Below are 19,606 nucleotides of genomic sequence, written 5' to 3' on the forward strand. Positions count from 1 at the left end.
CCTGGGGTTCTTTAACGTGCACCTAAATCTGAGTACCCGGGCCTCAGACATTTTCGCCTCCATCGAAAATGCAGCCGCCGCGGCCGGGATTCGATCCCGCGAACTTCAGATGAGTACACCATGGCTGTGCTAAATATCACAGTTGCTTGGATAATGACATTGAAGCATATATTGTGGTCATTTTCGCAATCACTTCTCGCGTGATGACGAAGTGTGAGCAGTTAATGTCGCAGTTCGTACCAAATCCTGAGAAATGACTCAGGCAGTTCGTCGGATATTCGATTTCTAACGTCAATGAGTGCAGAATTTCCGGGATGCGGAGCACTTTCGATTGTCCTCTTCCACTTACGATTTAAAGCCGCGTTCAGCAAGGCCCCATGCAACAGTCCCCCCCCCCCCCCCCCCCCCCCCCCCCAAGTGCCAAATTCAATTTTGGGAGCTGGAAACTTGCCTGAGCCGCCATGTTTTTACACATTTACGCAGCATAGTCGTACGTCAGTGGCTGCGACGTCACCGAATGTCGATACTTTGGTTCAAATCGAGGGAAGAAGAAAGTAGCCAAAAAGTAGTCAAGTAGCCAAGACGTTTTTTTTTCTACCGCCACCGGCCTAAAAAAAGTAGCCAAGCCTGACAACCCTGGCTACGTGGTAAAGGTCTATTTTTAGGGCAGTAATTACCGGAAATTATTTCATTTTTATAATTTGTTTAATGAACTGTCGTACTTTGCGACCGCGTGCCGTAACGCGGGATGTCGTCAATCCTACCGCATAGTACCATTGTAAAACTCGTTTCAGGGTTTAAAAAAAAAAATGGTAGAAATATACGGAAGTTGCCATCAGGATACACACATACATACATACATACATACACACATACATACATGCATGCATGCATGCATACATGCATACATACATACATACATACATACATACATACATACATACATACATACATACTACATACATACATACATACATACATACATACATACATACATACATACATACATACATACAAACATACATACACGTGTGAACCTGTTCTGACCGGGGGCCATGATTTTTAGATGGGGTAGTAGAGCGAGGACTGTACTCGTAGGCTAGACTGACCTGATGCCGCAGTGAGAGAAAAAAAAAGAACATAAATGTTTAATGCAGCAATATGTGCCTGGCGGCGACGAGCGGCGTTTTCCTTCCTGCCGTTCCACATAGTGTGTGAAGCGGACGTGCGCGTATTACGCAGTCACCGCAACTTACTTTCTATACTGGAATTCTAATACATTTTGAATTGCAGCGCTGCTGAAATCATTCTTCGATCTCGTGTATGGTGCGCTTGTGTTGGCCTTCTAGGTCGTCTAAACGTGCCCCTCGCTCTGTTTCCGGCGGATAAAGCACCGGAGCTCGTTTTTGTTCTTCGTTTTATGGCTTTTATTTTTATAATTTAAACCGGTATTGCACCGGTATCGCTGACGTCGTACGCAGCTGACAGCTTTTCGAAAGTTGGTTTCGTAAGACCTATAAAGGAGAAGGCTATTTGAAGGATAAGACGTTTCATCGAATCACTACTCCGTTGCGCAGTTGCAGCTATTTCAGCGCAGTAACTGGTTGCGCTGTTCCCTATAGCCGGCTGCTTTCTGCACTACAAAAAATGCAGATCGTGCATTTCAGTATTACATTTTCTGGCATCGCTCAAGTTACGGTGCAGTCGGATTGGGAAACTGGAGAAGCTGGGAACTGCAGTTCGTGGTGTGGCTGCGCTGGCTCTCCGCGCACCTTATAGCGCAGTCTGCGCACTCCTGCTTTGCTTTGACAGAGTACTACGGTGGGCGAGTTGGTGCATAGCATAACGAACGATTTGTGGCGCAAAGTGAAAAAAAAAGAGAGAGAAAAACGAGAAGACAGAATAGGATGCTATATTTAAGAGAAGACAGAATATGGCGCCTTGTCCTGTGGTATCTCTTTCTTTTCTTTTTTCCCCCACTTTGCGCCACGAATCTTTCGTTATGCTGCATAAAGGGCAGCGGAGGCTGGGCGCTGTTTTCCCGCGCGCCTTTAGTGTTGCTCGCGTTATCTTGTATTGGCCTCGAGGCCCACCACTGGAAACGCCGGCGCCACCGTCGGCGTGACGTGCTTGGCAGGATCACGTGGTCTCAGCGGCCGCGTCGGCTGCTTGTGGCGCACTGCCGCGTGCTTTGAAAACGAGTTTCAAGTCTCACATGCGCTGCGGTCTGTTCAAATTCGGAAGTTTTCTCTCATTTTCTACTCAATTGAAACCATTGTAATAGAGTGGCTGCCTCCGGAGGCGACAAACATGGGGCTCTACCGCTCGGTGCCGCAGTGCCGCGCTTAGGCAAAGGAGCCCAGTGTCAGCCTGCACTGGTAACCGCGGGACAAGAAACAGCGTGAAGCATGGGTTGTAAAGCTAAGAACCGGCAAGTAGCCATCCGCTGCGAGTCTTGTGTGCAACAAGCACTTCCGCGACGAAGACTTTTGTTACTGCGTCGGGCCTGCGATGTTCAGTGAGTAGCAGACAGCGCGCACTGAGACGATGGCTCGCGCGCGCTTCCCGCCGGCAAATGATGCTTATCTGTCACAGGATGGTAAAAGCGCTACCATTTACCACGTGCGATGCCATCTCAGAACCCTCCAATGCGACCTCTTGATCGTCGGCCCCGTGCTCAGCGTCCACAAAATCGGCTGCAGATGCGCAAGTCATTGTTTAGATACGTTGAATTAAAAAACGCACAGGGTCCCTTATGCATTCGTTAAAGATGACTAGAAGGCGGAAGCCATCTTCTTCTTGTCAGTCGACGTACTGATTCTCCCGCGCCCCCCTCCAAAAGCGTTCTGCACCTAACGCGGTTTTGCACGGCCTCCGTGACCGATCACGGAGGCAATGCAAAGCGACCACGACCTGTGAATACGTCATGTGACGTCACATTATCTGACGTCATAATGACGCTACATATTTTGGCGATCTGTGACGTCATATGGTGACACTATCACGTGACGATCATTTTTTGCATCACTTGTGTTGACGCCGCCGACGCGGGACGCCGACGGCCAACCTTCCCATTTGATGAGGTATGCATTGCTTCATAAGCAACATAAATTTTGCATAGCCTCCGTGATCGGCCCACCGGCGAACCCCATGTATTTTCTTGGAGCTTCATTTATTTACGTGGGAAAGATGCCACTCTGTTGGCGTTAGACACGACACTGCTGCCAAAATTGCTGGTGTACACGCCAAATAATTACTATCCTGTTTTGCGGCTCCTGGTTGCTGCAATACCTTCTATTTTATTCACCGCTATTTCAAGTTCATGTGGGTCCTAGTTCACAGCCGACGTTTGCAGAACAAGTCCGGCAAACGTTACTGTATTTTGTTTCTTTTCCTAGGCGTCGCATATGCTACTACATGCTCGGTCTCGTAGACTGGTTCTCCTTCCACCAGCAATCTTAAAGTGGTGAAGCTTTGGTCTATGAATTTGTTGATGACAGAGAGCGGCAAGTTCACTGGAATGCAAACGGAACGATAATTAAGTAGCATTAAAAGAAGGCGTCGCGTTTGCTCGCGTTTTGTTTGAGCACCAAACTAAACGAATGCGCCGAATAAAGAAACAGAAGCAGCGGCATTTGCCCGCTGAGAAGACCGATCAATACGCAGTGCGAGACAGCTTGTCAAATGACATTGAAACGTACCTGAATTTAGACCGAAAAAGAAAAAAAAAAACACTGAATCGTCGGGACGGCAGATCACAAAGTTGCCATGCGCACCGAAGCCGCAGTTGTAAGGAAATTGTTAAATTGTTTTTGAACTGCTCTGATAGCGTCCGCGCAACAGTAGTTGTTTGTTTACTCACGAATTCTCATATTTTGCGGCTTAAAGTTCACAGCGCGGTGCCAAAAACGCGCTCGTCGCGAACCCGTGCGATCGCCGGCTTGAAGCTTCTTTCTGTTATGCTCCGTTTGGTTATGCAGGCAGTCTACTCTAACGAGATATTTCACATAGTTTGTACTCAGCGAGTGTCTACCTTTCACGCAAGAAGCCGGTTCAGGGGTCTCCAACGCGGTGACCGCGTGAAGCGGGTGCTCGGTTTTCTGCAAAGAGACAGCGACTGTAGACTATCTTGTGCTTTCAGTTCGTCGAAAATGATTATTTTTGACAGTAAAGAACACAGTTCATTTCGAAAGTACTTACAGAAATGACCTGGAGGGCTTCCGCGAGGTGTTTTTGTAGAGCGCCGACAGCAAAACCTATGGGGCGCGCGCCGGCGGTATCCTGCCTAGCACGCAATCGAGGCGCGTCCGATAGAGGGCGACTCCGTAACTCCTCGAGGCCAATAGCTTCGCATACGCGTTGAAGCGAGATGCAGTAGCGCGAAACGTTCGCTCACCTTGGCCTGCGCTCATCGTCTCTACAGCGTTGCGACGGCGAGCGAGGTCACTTCAGGCTGGTCTTTGGGCGCGTGACGTCATACTCGTTAATTTAATTAGGGAGCCGATGATCGCTGCAATTCATATCCCCGATAAGTCAACGGTTCTTCGTCTAGTTTTTGAATGCATTGCTATCGCTATCAGCGTTTACGCCTTTGGGGCGTATACTGCGGCTTCTCAGATGGGTTGATAACAGGGAAAATGCTTGCGTGTAGTAACGTGTGTTTTGGTGCTGAGGACATACTGCATTGAAGGTTATGTCGATTACGGTTATCGCGATCATGGTAACACCGCCGCTGTAGCGTAGTGGTTATGGTTTCACGGCTGCTGACCCTAAAGATGAGGGTTTGATTTTGGCCGCGGCGGTCGCGATCCGATGGAGGCGAAATGCCATAGAGGCCCGTGTACTGTACTATTTCTGTGCACCAGTCTCAGGCGGTCGAAATTATCCGGAGACATCCACTATGCGGCGTCTCCCATAACCTGAGTCGCTTTACGGCGTTGAACACCGTAAGCCACCCGATTGAGGCGACTTGCGTGTTTCATTGTGTGATTGCTTCACTCAGTCATTATTCTGGGCTGTTCTTGTTTCTATTTCTTAATTCAGAAAAAAAAAAGCGATGGTGTAGGTACGTTTCTCTGCAATGTCGACTTCTCCATCTTGTAAGCTCCAATTGGCTCGCAGGAGCTGCTATTTCCATCTTGGTTTACTCAAAACGCCGACATGGCGGTATCTCACAGTGTCAAGAATAGCGCGTTGGTCTTTTTCTGCACGCGCTCACGATTACCAGCGGCCCATTGGTCGTATTTCAACTGTGCACAAGCTGCACCGCCCTTCGTCGCACGGCCTCAGTTCTCTTGGCCACCGTCTTCCAGTGAATCACGCATTACATAAAGGTTGTCCGGAGTTGCGTTTTTAGGCGCTTTTTTTTTCTTTTCCTGAATTGCTTTTACCCTCCTTCTCGGTCATCTCATTTGTCGTCGCGCGGGCCTTTTCTGGCTCGCCGTTCCGTTGATTGCCAGCCTCGCATTAATTACGATCCGCCCGAAGTTTGTTCCCCTTGCCGAGCTGCGCGCCCCAGCAGTTCTTTTCGCAAAGACTGCGAGAAGAGAAAAAAAAGGGGAAAAAAAGGACGGGGAGTAGGGAGGGAGGAGCTCGTGGTGCTTGTCCCTTTGGTGCTCTAATTTTTTTTTTTCTCGTTACCGCAGTGCGCGCAGCGGTCCCTTCGCTTTGTCTTGCTCACTTCTGACTTCCCGCTCTGTTCCCCTTTTACAGACTGCAGTGCCCGGTTGTAGCTGGCTATCTCCTGCCTTGGCTGTCGTGATTGCATGCCGTGTCATCTCCGATTACACGTTCTGTCGTCGAGAGTTCAGACTGCCGACGAACTGCTCCCGGGAAAGTTTCTCCCTTTGGTTCCGCGTGGGCGCATTCGTTAGCTTTGGGGCCTCGCTCCGTTTCATTTTCGTCGTTGTCTCCTTCTCTAGGCTCTTATTTTATTATGATAATGGGGATCACTCGGTTGCAGTCGTCGCTTTGACAGGGACGGGTCTAGCTCTGAACGCCCGGCCGCTCTTTCTTTGGGGCCCTATGGAGTGTTCCGTTTCCTGCTGTTTAGCGCGGAGGCGGGACTCGCGGTGAATGAGGTCGCCGTATCTTATGTGGGCATATAGGGTTTCTCATCGGTGAAAAGAAGCTAAGTGATTGGGGGCGCATGATAAAGTTTTCTATATTCCTCGAAGGCTGGAAACTTTTTAGCCGGCGTATCGAATTGCATAAAACGCGCGCTTGCGCTGAGTATGCGAGTATCGAAGAACAGCCCTCGGAATAGCCCCGCCGCGGTGGTATAGTGGTTATGGCGCTCGACTGCTGACCCGAAGGTCGCGAGATCGAATGCCGGCCGCGGCGGCTGCATTTTCGATGGAGGCGAAAATGTTTGAGGCCCGTATACTAAGATTTAGGTACACGTTAAAGAAACACACAGCAGGGTGTCGAAATTTTCGGAGCCCTCCACTACGGCGTCCCTCGTAATCATATCGTGGTTTTGGGACGTTAAGCCCCAGATATTATTATTATGTGAATAGCCCCCGAATAAACGAAGCAAAGATGTGTCGCAAATCAACTGGTTAACTTTGTAATTTTAGGCGATGCGCAGAATGCTATGATTATGGCGCAACACAGCAGAGTATACAGTACAGCGGTCACTGAGTTTGGCTTTAGAGTTTCGACATGTTTGAAGGCGGAAGTCAAGCACAGGAGCTATGACGATGATAATGCTACTGCAATTGTGCACTTGCTCCTGATTTTTAAGTGAATATGCGAACTTTGCTGCAGGTAGATAAAAACACACACACACACACTTCATTTGCAGACCTTATTAAACATGCTTCTTTTTAATGTCCAGTGTATTGTGCTGCATTAGTGGAGTTGACCAGCAGACATAATGCGCGGAAAAATATGTCAAGGCCTCCAAATTGTTCATGTTTCCAGCTATTGCATACTGTGATCGCAATCGACCCCTTTACTGAACGTAAATGATTTTCAGCCAATGGAATTTTTTTTCGTTTCGCGGCGTTCTCTTGCGTCATCTTTCGCGCACGTCTGAGAATATACTTGTATTCTGCAATGTGTAGAGAGCAAAGACGTGTTCGCAATGGTTGCGTGTACAATAAGGTACGCCGTTCTTACCCCCACGTTCTTACGTATTCTTTTTTTCTACTTTGAGTTAAATGAGGGTCGCGCTTTCAGAAAATTCCTTCAAGCCTCAGAGTGTCTTAAATTATTTGATAGTTTTTTGTACCTGTAGTTTTGGTTTCATTTTTACTGTGTCGTGACGTGATGACGTGGTATAGGCGGTCACGTGGGAGCAGGACAGCGTGGCATTTATCGACCCTCGCTCCTCTTTTTCGTTTGCTATGCAGTTTTAAATTAGCATTATTAATATATTCTAACTTTCTATAATTCATTTTCACATGTGTCCACTTTTACCTATAAATTATTCGTTTCTTGGCCAATCCCCCAGAGTGGGTGTGAGCCATTTATAAAGGTAATCATCATCATCATCATATTGGCCCTCTCTCCGAGCATCAGCACGAGTAGTTGCGACCTTGCGTACTGAGCTCTGCATTCGTGTGTATGCGACTAATATATGCGTATATATAGAGTGCAGAAAGTAGAGCGCAGTATGTTATTTTGCTCGTTCGCTTGTGTCTAAAACGGCTCCGTTTCCCCTTTCCTGGCTCCGCGGAGATTTCTCGTTGACGACGTTGTTGTTCACAAGCGTGATCTGCTCTCGGATCGCGCTTCTCGGTCGGGGGCGCGTGCCTCGCTGTGTGGCTAACGAGACGCCTCTTCCTTTTGCAGGCGTGACCAGAGGGCGATCAAAATGAGCGGCTTCCCTGGCGGTCACATTCTGCGGGGCCCGAGCCGTCGTCTGCCGCCGCCACGTTGTCTGATTTGAGGTCGCTCGCTGTCGTTTTCGGTAAGTGTGTTTCAAGTTGGCTCTCACTGCGAGCATTTTATGACACGCGCGCCACGTGGACTATTCGTGGAACACTGCGTTTCTAAATGTTCCCCAGTGCTATGCGGGAACTAGAGTTTCTCCTTTGATAGCGCGTCGTACGTATGCGTGAAAAACGTTGTCCTTTGTTGAAAGCTACATCTACCATCACGAATTTCTCGCTCCAAGGCGTCGTTATTATGCCGCCTCTGGATGGGTGGCGCATTCACGAAGGAATACTGGTTTCGCCTCGGAATGGCGGACAGCACATATACGTTCGACTCCTGCGGGACCGAACAGACAATTGAGCACGGCCTTTGCAGTTGCGCTCGCTATGGCACCTAGCGATAGCCTCTGGGGATCTTACTAAACAGGCTGGACACCAGACAATTTTCTGCAGCTAAGATTCTTCTTGGCTGCAGAAAATAGTCGTTGTGCGTCGATGGCGCACAAAGTAACGAATGCGTTGCTAGCGTAGCTAAGGTCTCTTGCGACCGCCTGTAGACTTGCTGTGCTCCCCCAAGTGTGCGCGTGATTCTGTTTCTCTTTTCGCCCCTTTATCTCGTTCCTCAGTGCAGGGTAGCAAACCAGACATTCCTTGCCTATCTCTCTTTCTCTTAAGTTTTCAAATTTAACTTTCACTTTTAGAGTTGGCGTGTCGCCTATTTCTTTCTTTCTTCTTCTTCCTCTTCTTCTTCTTTTTCTCAGTGAAGCTTCCAGAATTTGTGCACTGTAACACGTAACGAATGCGGTTTGAATATGGTGCGTAGCGAGATGTACACGTATAGCTTCTCTGATATGTCGTCAACGTAGTCTGTGTGGAGGAAAGCTGAATAGTAGTTTTCAGCACGGTATTCCGCCGCGAATATAAATGAAATGTTAAGTGAGCGAGCGCGTCGTGTCTGTCTCTGTGTTGGCGGAGGGGAAGGGAATGGGTCTTTTCTGTATTGAAATAAAAAATAAATAACGGACTTGTCACCATTACTTGGCGACCCCTTTCCACTTTGTTGTTAGGAAATAAAAAAAAGAAACAAAAAAATTACATATGTACAAAAAGTTCAAAAGTTCTCGTTTGAACAGAGAGCACATACAATTGCGGTGCACACTTTCAGTGTACGAGTCTTGTTGCCGACGTGCTGTAGAGTAGTGGCGTAGCCGATGACCCAGTACGGAAATGCATGCGTGGACAACAGGCGCCTGCGAAACACGCACGCCAGCAAAGCATCATCAGGTAATCGAATTCGCTTCCCCAGCCACGTAAATGAGTTGGGCAAATGTGCTACAGAGGGTTCGCACTCGGTAAACCTCGCCGTTTCCCGTAGGCGCGTGCAAACACGCCGGAAGAAAAAAGAAACAGAAAAAGAATCGCTGCTAAGTTGTGCCGAAGTCAGAGCAACTCTTCTTTCGCAACATGGACATCGAATTAACCTGGTTGGTCGCGGTCTTCAGCGAAGCGTATGTTGAACGCGGATTCAGACACACACACATACGACACATATGGGCGCTTGTCGACGGTTGGTTGTTTTGATGTTTTCAGCAAATTGGTGATGTGTGTGTGTGTGTGTGTGTGTGTGTGTGTGTGTGTGTGTGTGTGTGTGTGTGTGTGTGTGTGTGTGAGTGAGTGAGTGAGTGAGTGAGTGAGAGAGAGAGAGAGAATCTCGCTGTCTTCTGAATTTGCGCCAGGCATGTCCTTTGTGCAGTAATTTTTTGCGCTGCCTCCTCATGCTGCGATATGGCGTTTTCTAACTGTACAGGTTCAGATGGAAAACAAAGGAACTTCTCTGCGACAAAGTTAGTGTGCAGTATTGAATCATGCGGATGCGAATGCGCGTTATATCGCAGGTGAAATGGCCCAAGTACCGGCACGCCTATTAATTCGTGAAGATTGGAAGCGGCTAAGTCAAACGGCCGGGTCTTTTATGTATAATTTTCCGAGCAGGCAGAGATGCACACACAGCTGCAGGAGTGAGGAACGGTTCAAAGTGTTCCGCCCCACTGGACTCATGTGTTGCTCCTTGTAGCACGTGTAGTATAAATTGCCTCGAAGGTGCTCTCCCCGCTGCAGCCCACCAGCCAGCTAATATGTAATATCTGGGGTTTAAAGTCCCAAAACCACGATATGATTATGAGAGGCGCCGTAGTGGAGGGCTCCGGAAATTTCGACCACCTGGGTTCTTTAACGTGCACCTAAATCTAAGTACACGGGCCTCAAACATTTTCGCCTCCATCGAAAATGCAGCCGCCGCGGCCGGGATTCGATCCCGCGACCTTCGGGTCAGCAGCCGAGCGCCATAACCACTAGACAACCGTGGCGGGGCCCACCAGCCAGCTAGATCACTGTTCCTGAACAGCTTCCTGTTCATTTCCTCAACATGACTGGATAGCATGATCAGGGATTTCGCTGCTCCTTTCGCGCGTTTTTCTTTTCTCATGATTTTTTTTTTGTTCGTGCTCGTGTGTGTTGCTGCGAAAACTGATACGCTGAACGGAAGGGATTTCTTTCGCCGTCCCACGGAGAGAGGGGAAAAAAAGAAGAGGGGGGGGGTGTATGCACTTTGTGCGCTCGCAGGATGAAACGGTGGCGCTGTTTTTATCGTATTTGCGCGTTTGCTCCATCTCGGCGTCCGTGTGTCTAGCGAGCCGCAGCCAGCGTCGCGCCGCATCAGCGCCGGCTGAGCTACTGTCGGCGGGCGGTGCGAGCACTTTTGACATTGTTGTATTCTGCGGGAGTTTGCAGTGCTGCAGGCCTACTTGGTCCACGAATGTTTGCCCGTCCGGTCTTGGCGTGCCTTTTCTTTTTTCTTCCTTTCGAAACTCTGCCGCTGCCCTCGGGATCGGTCGGTGTCGCTGGCCCGAAAGGGGAAAAAAAAAACGAAAACAAATATATAGACAGGAGAAGCCGGCCGGTGGGAAGTGCAGGACGCCTGGTCAGAGAGGGATGAGCAGCCGGCCTGTATCGGCTCGATGTTGGCTCAGACGCGCGAAAAATTTCGGCGCGTGCCTATACGACATCTCGGGACACTTCCGGTGCGCGTACAGCCTGTCGATATTTCGAAACCATCCTTCGCCCTCACCCGGCTTCCTTTTCCTCCTTGTGCGACTTCCGTCGGTGACGTCTATCGCTGTTCTTCAGTTCACACTTCGCTTTTCTTGCCGTCTCCCTTTTATAAATATTGCTCCTGGTACTGGAGCACCAGCATCAAGAGCTGTCTTCTTATTAGTTAAGCGGCTCGGAACCGGACGGAAAGACAAACATTAGGCGCGTAATTCTTGCAGTTTTGCAGTCGCATTAACGCAGTGGACATTCCCTTTTGTTATTTTCGCCTCATATAGTGGTAAGCCACGCGGAGTTTAGCCTTTCACCTTCAGTGGCGCAGTTCGCGGAGCTCGGAATGACTGACGAGAGATCGAGGCATGAATCCGAGTAGCGAGTTAAGCTGTTGAAACTGCGCCTAACGTTTCACAATGCGTCTCTTCTTCTTCTTTCTATCAAGCCTTCACAGTAAGCTTGACACAAGGGTCGACGGACTGTCACCACTTGTAATTGCGGGCATGTATAGGTCAGGCTCATCAGTCGTGCGGAATTCGTAATTTCACTTCTTATTTTAAAACCTTGGCTACAGGTCAGAGACTGCGCTGAAGGAAGCAGGTGTGTCTGGAAGCGATGCAACGAAAGCGTTCCGATATATTTGTGTGTTTTCCTGCTGCCAGTTTTTTGGCGGCTGCACCAGGCACGTAGCCTGAATTTTTTTTCGGGGGGGTGGGGGGGGGGCCAAGGCCTAATTATTCGAAAGAAGGTCTTTTCATGGCAAAAAGAAAAAAAGTTGCCCGGGAATATTAAAGGCTGGAGGAATTTCGGGGGGGGGGGGGCAGGCCCCCCGGGCCCCCCCCTTGCCTACGTGCCTGGGCTGCACTATGATGCTTCTTTATCACTGTCTGAGCTTGTTGCGCGATGTTTTTCACCGTCCAGATAACATTGACGAAATAAAAAAAAAGCGATAATAGCGCTGGCAACCGACGTGAAATGTTTCTTGTTAGCGCGTAACTCCAAAGAGGAGTGTCGCAATTGCTATAGGACAGCAATATTGGGCCCGTACTTTGTTCGGTCTTTATTTTCTTACGCTGTTACTTCTAATCATCATGGGGCGATACCGGTAATAAAGGGGGCATGGCTTCGCGCGAGCCAATGACGAATTGACTGTAATCTTCGAAAAAAGAGAGTGAGGGAGGGCGCGTGGGATGGTGGGAGGCTGAAGCAGTGATATAGTTCAGCTGCACACTTATCGAAAGTCCGCGAGTTCGGCTGGACAGCTTCTTGTAACTGTAACACTGCTGTTGTTCATGGATGCCGTCCTCTTCTCATTGCGCGGTATGTAATCATTCCTGTGATAATCTTTTCGTTGGTAAATTTTGCGCGAATGCCAGTTTTCGCTGCATTTTCCTTTTGTGCACTCGCAAGCCATATTGCCGGTTGTACACGTTCTTATTGGTATTATTATTATTTGGAGTGATGAAAGTGAGTAGGGCACTTCGTTTTCGCTTATCTGCTGCTGTGCGCTCGCTGTGCTTTGTATTGTAGTATGTAGCACGTAAGGAATCAGAGGATCGCAGTGCCCTTTCAGGCGTGGTCATTTCTTCTTAGTTCCAGAGCACTTAGACATTTCGATGTCTAAATGAATTCAATTAAAAACTTTCTCGAAAAACATCACCAATGCTTTGCAATGTTTACAAGACACGTTTTCGCGACGGTTAAAGGGATACTGACCCAAAATCGGAAAATTTTACGAGAACTCGGTAAATGAAATCTCAGTGTGCGATTACAACACCTCCGTGTCAACCTTTTTTCAGCCTTTATATTTCGCTCCCTTACTGCCGATGTGGGCGCTCTAGGGTCAGCATTTCCGGAGCAAGCAATTAAGCTGCATGTTGTACGGCGTAGGGACAGATGTGAGCGTGCTATTCGAGGTTCTGATTCTCCCGACGAGGCTACACCTTCTGGTGCGGTTTCACGGTGTTGAGTGTGAAACGTTCACTCGGTGCAGCGTCCCGTTGAGAAACAGGTGTGAAACTGATGATGCTTCACTGTGTGTGTGCGCGCAGGTGCGTCGTTTGTCTGTCACCATGGCGGACCACAGCGAGCTGGTGACAGAGATGAGCGTGGTGGAGAAGATGAGCACCCAGGAGCGCCTGAAGCACGCCAAGAAGCGGCGCCAACAGCAGCTAAAGAAGTGGAGCCAGCACGAGCGCGAGCTGCAAAAGGCGAAGAAGGGCAAGGCCTCGTCGCCGGCAGCCGCGCCGCCGCCCACCGAGTACAAGGTGCACTTCGTCCCCAGCGTCATGCTCCTCGAGGCCGCAGCACGGAACGACGTTGACGAAGGTCGGTACCCCTTGTGTCATACTCGGATTATACAGTCGGGGGGTCTCGCATATAGGCGGTCACTATGGGTCGGCGCCCGACGCTGTCACACAACACGCTGTGAGCATTTCTCGCGCCTGTATCGCGCGCGGGCAGCCGGAGTCCGAATGGTAAGTATAGCCCCGCGTACGCCAGCCGGATACGATGGACCACTGACTGACGCGCGCGCCGTTGGCCTACACGGTCATGGCGCTGTCTTCCGCGCCATGACCGCACCAAGTCGTTGATAGCTCTGACGTTGTCTTGGAAGACAACGTACCACCATTTGTGGTGTATTCTCTTCCGCTTTCGTTCTCTTTATAACCCGCCGTGTACAAATTAGCGGCAAAAATGTTGCGCTGCTGAGCTCGAGCACGCGGGTTCGGTTTGCGGCCACGGCGATCGTATTTATATGGGGGCGTAAGGCTGTGCACTTCGGTTTAGGTGCGCGCGTTAAACAGCCCGATCTGGTCAAACTTAATCCGAGGTCCCACACTTCGGCGTATCTAGTAATCATCGTGGCCCTGGCTCGCAAGAGAAAGAGAGATAGTGAAACATTTTATGTTGTGTCAAGAGCCGGTTCGCTGTCTTCACAACGGCCAATCGCTAACCAGATGGCCATTTGTCGTTGCCGCTGCCTGGGCCTGGTTTACCAGATGCCGCTGGTCCTCCAGACTCTCGTAAAGCCCCATTGAATCCATTGATTTTCACGATGTCTATTGATTACACATAAGTGGGCGAGATTCATGTGACCGAGTTTAACGACATTAGAATTGCCTTGGTAATGTCGGGCCTGTGGATAATGCAGCGCCGTTGCAGCTATATAGCCGTAGCAGTTTGGGTACGAAAATTTAGATTTTTTTAGCATCGCTTTATCACTGGCACTTGTCCGCGACCCTGAAGCTATATGCCTTTTGTCGTCTGCTGCTGCTCAAGTCGCACTTATACTGGTGGATGTGTGACGCACAGTGCGGCCTGCGCATTACTAGTAGGGCACTATCAGCGTTACAATTCATTTTGAGTGAATGTCCGTGTCGTAGACGCGGAGCGTGCTTTTGCTTTACCGATTTCGTCGAATTTGCCGCGCTGACGCGCTTATGTGCAGCTGCGTATACCGCAGCCGCCGGTTTCTGTGATCGGTGGTGTTACGTAACTGCTCCACCGAGGCCTTTTAAACGAGTCGGCTTCCGAGAGAACGCTCAAAGCTGACACTGCGACACTGTGACACACCTGGAACTATAATTTTCTTCTTTCTGATCAGACTCCGATGTCGAACCCCCGCGCTTCGTGTGCTATATAAAGTGCGCCGGAAGGTTTAGATAGAAAAAAAAATAATGTTCACGCAATTGTAGTCGACAACCCCGGCGTTATTTTCTGTGTTAGCCTGTGCCACCTTTCCATCAGTGGAGTGTTGTAGCGCCTCTGTATATAGCGATGGCCGCCTGACAAATTTAGACGAGCTGCAGATTGGGACGCCACGAGGATAGAGCGGCGGTGCCGTCGTATTTCGTTCACTCATAAACGAGCGTTAACAGGCTTTGTAAAATTTGTAAACTTCGAAGCACGAGATTAACTATGCGCGTGGTTGAGTTTTCGACGGATCACATTAGCGAATTGACAGTTTGTTCAAAGCGGTGAAGAGCGACGAAAAATCGATGTCAACGTACGTCACCGCCTGCACTTTTTGCCCGCCTACTATGGCTGTTTGTTTACAAACATGCAGCTTGTCTGGAAATCGGACGCAGTCGGGAGTGTGAACGCCGCTTCGCGTTCCCTTATTGGAAAGGGCTCCAACTCTATCGCCTTATGCTGGGCACCGAGGCTTGTATGGATAAGCGGCCATCTTCCTCGGGAGTTCGCGGGACGCGAAATGTTCTGGAAAGCTATATTCTCGCTTTGTCTAGGAACATGACCTCCAAATAAATGTTCCATCCTGTAGTTTGTACTGTAGCCTGTACAGTCACCAGATAGATTAGAAGCATTCCGCAGTAATGGAGAAGAAATTCGCATTTGTTTGGGACCAACGTCCCGTACACTTTTGCTGTTGGGTGTACACGACCTTGAGAACAGCATCGCAAAATTCAAGAAACTCGGACAGACAAACAAACAACGATAGGCGCAATACAGCCGCTAAACCACAACTCTGTCGTGGTTTGTTTGTCCGTGTTTTTAAATGCGAAGCATTTCTTAGCGAACTTCTGCGACTTTGAGCGTATCTATCTATCTATCTATCTATCTATCTATCTATCTATCTATCTATCTGTCTGTCTGTCTGTCTGTCTGTCTGTCTGTCTGTCTGTCTGTCTGTCTGTCTGTCTGTCTGTCTGTCTGTCTGTCTGTCTGTCTGTCTGTCTGTCTGTCTGTCTGTCTGTCTGTCTGTCTGTCTGTCTGTCTGTCTGTCTGTCTGTCTGTCTGTCTGTCTGTCTGTCTGTCTGTCTGTCTGTCTGTCTGTCTGTCTGTCTGTCTGTCTGTCTGTCTGTCTGTCTGTCTGTCTGTCTGTCTGTCTGTCTGTCTGTCTGTCTGTCTGTCTGTCTGTCTGTCTGTCTGTCTGTCTGTCTGTCTGTCTGTCTGTCTGTCTGTCTGTCTGTGTCTGTCTGTCTGTCTGTCTGTCTGTCTGTCTGTCTGTCTGTCTGTCTGTCTGTCTGTCTGTCTGTCTGTCTGTCTGTCTGTCTGTCTGTCTGTCTGTCTGTCTGTCTGTCTGTCTGTCTGTCTGTCTGTCTGTCTGTCTGTCTGTCTGTCTGTCTGTCTGTCTGTCTGTCTGTCCTGTCTGTCTGTCTGTCTGTCTGTCCTGTCTGTCTGTCTCTGGTCTGTCTGTCTGTCTGTCGTCTGTCTGTCTGTCTGTCTGTCGGTCTGTCCTGTCATGTCTGGCTGTCGTCTGTCTGTCCTGTCTGTCTGGGCTGTCTGTCTGTCGTCTGTCTGTCTGTCGTCTGCTTCTGTCCTGTCTGTCTGTCTGTCTGTCTGTCTGTCTGTCTGTCTGTCTGTCTGTCTGTCTGTCTGTCTGTCTGTCTGTCTGTCTGTCTGTCTGTCTGTCTGTCGTCTGTCTGCTGTCTGTCCTGTCTGTCTGTCTGTCTGTCTGTCTGTCTGTCTGTCTGTCTGTCTGTCTGTCTGTCTGTCTGTCTGTCTGCTGTCTGTCTGTCTGTCTGTCTGTCTGTCTGTCTGTCTGTCTGTCTGTCTGTCTGTCTGTCTGTCTGTCTGTCTGTCTGTCTGTCTGTCTGTCTGTCTGTCTGTCTGTCTGTCTGTCTGTCTGTCTGTCTGTCTGTCTGTCTGTCTGTCTGTCTGTCTGTCTGTCTGTCTGTCTGTCTCATCCGCCTACGACTTTGTGCTCTCCTGGCCGTTTCGTTAATCAGATGTATACCAAAATTAGTGTGTCATAACATGGCCCTATTACGAACATAAATGACAGGTCATATCATGAAAATCATGACACGCATGTCATGAACAGCATGATTTACATTCCACGGCCTTTGGGCTCCCTGGCCGTTCTGTTATTCGGATGTGTACCAAAATTGGTGCGTCATAACATGACCTTATCACGAACATAAATGACAGGTCATATCATGAAAATCATGACACGCATGTCATGAACAGTATGATTTACATTCCACGGCCTTTGGGCTCTTGCGGCCGTTCCGTTAATTTCATATATACCAAAATTGGTACGGCGTGACAAGAGTTCATGAGGAACATAATGACAGGTCCTAACATGCAAATCGTGACGCGCATGTCATGTGCAGCATGATTTACATCACATGGTCTCGTGGCGCTCGCGGCCGTTTAAATGAAGGCATACATACGAAAACTGGTATGACGAGACATTTCTGTATGACGAACATAACTGACACGCGGTAACATGAAAATCATGATATGCATGTCATGTATGACATGATTTACATGCCACGCTCATGGCGCACTCGCGGCCGTTTCGCTAGATTGATATACACCAAAATTGGTACTGTGCGATGTGACTTTATGAAGAACATGGATAACAGGTGGTAGCATGAAAACCATGAAATCCATGACATGTATGTCATGCTTTACATGCCACGCTCATGGTGCATTCGCGTCCGTTTCGCTTACGTGATATACACCAAAATTGGTGTTACGCGACACGACAGTATGACGACCGTAAGTGAGACGTGGTAGCATGAAAATCATGCCATGCAAGTCATGTACGACCTGATTTACATGCCACGCTCATGATGCGCTAGCGGCAGTTTCAGTAGATTGATATACACCAAAATTGGTATTGCGCGAAGCGACTGTATGACGAAGGTAAATGAGACGTGGTATCATGAAAATCATGACATGCACGACATGATTTACATGTCATGCTCATGACGCACTCGTGCCGTTTCGCTTGCTTGACATACACCAATATTGGTATTGCACGACGCGACTGCATGACGAACGTAAATGAGAGGTGGTAACATGGAAATTATGACATGCAGGTTATGTATGTCATGATTTACATGCCGCGCTCATTGTGCATTCCCGGCCGTTTCGCTAGCTTGGTATACACCAAAATTGGTATGGCGCGACGCCGCTGTATGACGAACGTAAATGAAAGGTGGTAACATGATAATCATGACATGCATAAAATGTACGACATGATTTACACGCCATGTTCATGGCGCACTCGTGGCCGTTTCGCTAGGTTGATATGCACCAAAATTGGTATTGCGCGATGTGACTGTATGAAAAACATGAATAACAGGTGGTAACATAAACTATGACATGTATGCCATGTATGTCATGACTTACATGCGACGCTCATGGTGCATTCGCGGCCGTTTCGATAGCTTGATATACACCAAAACTGGTATTGCGCGATGTGACTGTATGACGAACATAACTGAGAGGTCTTAACATGCGAATCATGTTATGCATATCATGTACGGTATGATTTACATACCACTGTCATGGTGCGCTTCCCGCAGTTTTGTTAACGTGATATATACCAAAATTGGTATGGCATGGCACGAGTGCGTGATGAACATAAACGACAGGTCATGCATTTATATACCAGAATATGCGTTTCATTGGCATGGTGTACTCTAGATTGTGCATGCATGCGCACGTGCATGGCAAACATGCGATATATGGTGGACTAGATGCCATGGCATGAATGATTTCATTTGGCTCAAAGATAAAGAAGGCGATGTGTGCAGCTCTTTGCTGACTGCTTCGCATTACATCGATTCCCACAGTGCGTGGGATCTGCCGAATTTTTTTTTGTTTTTTTGTTTTTTAATTTCACGCTGCTGTTCTTACGTTGCTCAGAAGCCCTGCCGGACTGACAGAAAAGGCTCCGGGCTGTTCGTATCGTTCTGTTCACACGAAGGCCGTCACTCGGAAGGCGAGAAATAAACGACGACGGGGCTCCGTCTGCGGCCCAAACGATATTTCGTCACACTTCGAGACACCCGCAGCAATGCGCGCAAAACCGGCGAGGCACGCTTTCTGTCGTGGGCAGCAGTAGTTGCAGTGCCGGGCGCCAACCAGAGTTGACAAAAGCACTCCGAGGCTGTCAGAAGGCGCTCGGCTATTGGTCGAACAGAGCCGTAGGAACAATGATTGGGACACGTGTAGCGATGAGCTTCCGTCTTGTTATTTTACGCGGAGTTTTAATCAACGGAAAGGCGGCGAAAACCACGCATTGCGGACAAGAAGAGAACAGCGAAGAAGCAGCGCGTTGGACAGTTTCGGAAGGCCTCCACTATTTATTTATTTATTTATTTATTTATTTATTTATTTATTTATTTATTTATTTATTTATTTATTTATTTATTTATTGTTTGTTTGTTTTGCGCGCTTCTTTCTGTGCTACTAGTTCTAGGTCAGCATATTCCTGGTTTGTTCTTTTTTCCGACAGTTGTCCCGCGGAGAAAGTGTCCGAGAAAGTGTCCTTGGAGAGAATGGTCTGACCGTGCTTTACGGGGACCCGGTATAGAAAGCGTCTTGCGGCGTCTTTGTCCTCTGGCTGTCTTCGATTTTTGTTTTCTTTCTCTCTCGCGAAACACAGCCTTATTCACGTCGCTTGAAACAAACGTAGCAAATGCTTTTCACTTCACGCCATAGGGGACGATCTGCGTTTGTCACTAATGGCGGGACTGCAAGCTCGGTTGGTGTACGTGGTCGTGATTGATCGTCCGCGCGCGGATTTAGGTGCATGCGTGGCTCCCACTATACAGGCACCTTTCTTGGCAACAGCCGCCTTTTCGGCCCCCCTTCTCAGCTTAGGTGTGGGCTGAGTTTTCCCATTTTCGGCGAACTACAGT

The 19,606-nt window shown here is 48.8% G+C and overlaps 1 protein-coding gene across 1 annotated transcript in view; it reads left to right on the forward strand.

Annotated features, from left to right (window-relative positions):
- The window catches only part of LOC119407187 (protein phosphatase 1 regulatory subunit 16A), a 301,652-nt gene that overhangs the window by 199,260 nt on the left and 82,786 nt on the right, over window positions 1–19,606 (forward strand). Inside the window, exons 4-5 of the mRNA XM_037674070.2 lie at window positions 7,798–7,915; window positions 13,034–13,310. Of these exons, the coding sequence (XP_037529998.1) occupies window positions 13,055–13,310 (256 nt within the window). The 5' untranslated portion in view covers window positions 7,798–7,915; window positions 13,034–13,054. The remainder of the gene's footprint in view (window positions 1–7,797; window positions 7,916–13,033; window positions 13,311–19,606) is intronic.

This window comes from Rhipicephalus sanguineus, chromosome 1 (assembly GCF_013339695.2).
Source record: "Rhipicephalus sanguineus isolate Rsan-2018 chromosome 1, BIME_Rsan_1.4, whole genome shotgun sequence".
Classification (NCBI taxonomy): domain Eukaryota; kingdom Metazoa; phylum Arthropoda; class Arachnida; order Ixodida; family Ixodidae; genus Rhipicephalus; species Rhipicephalus sanguineus.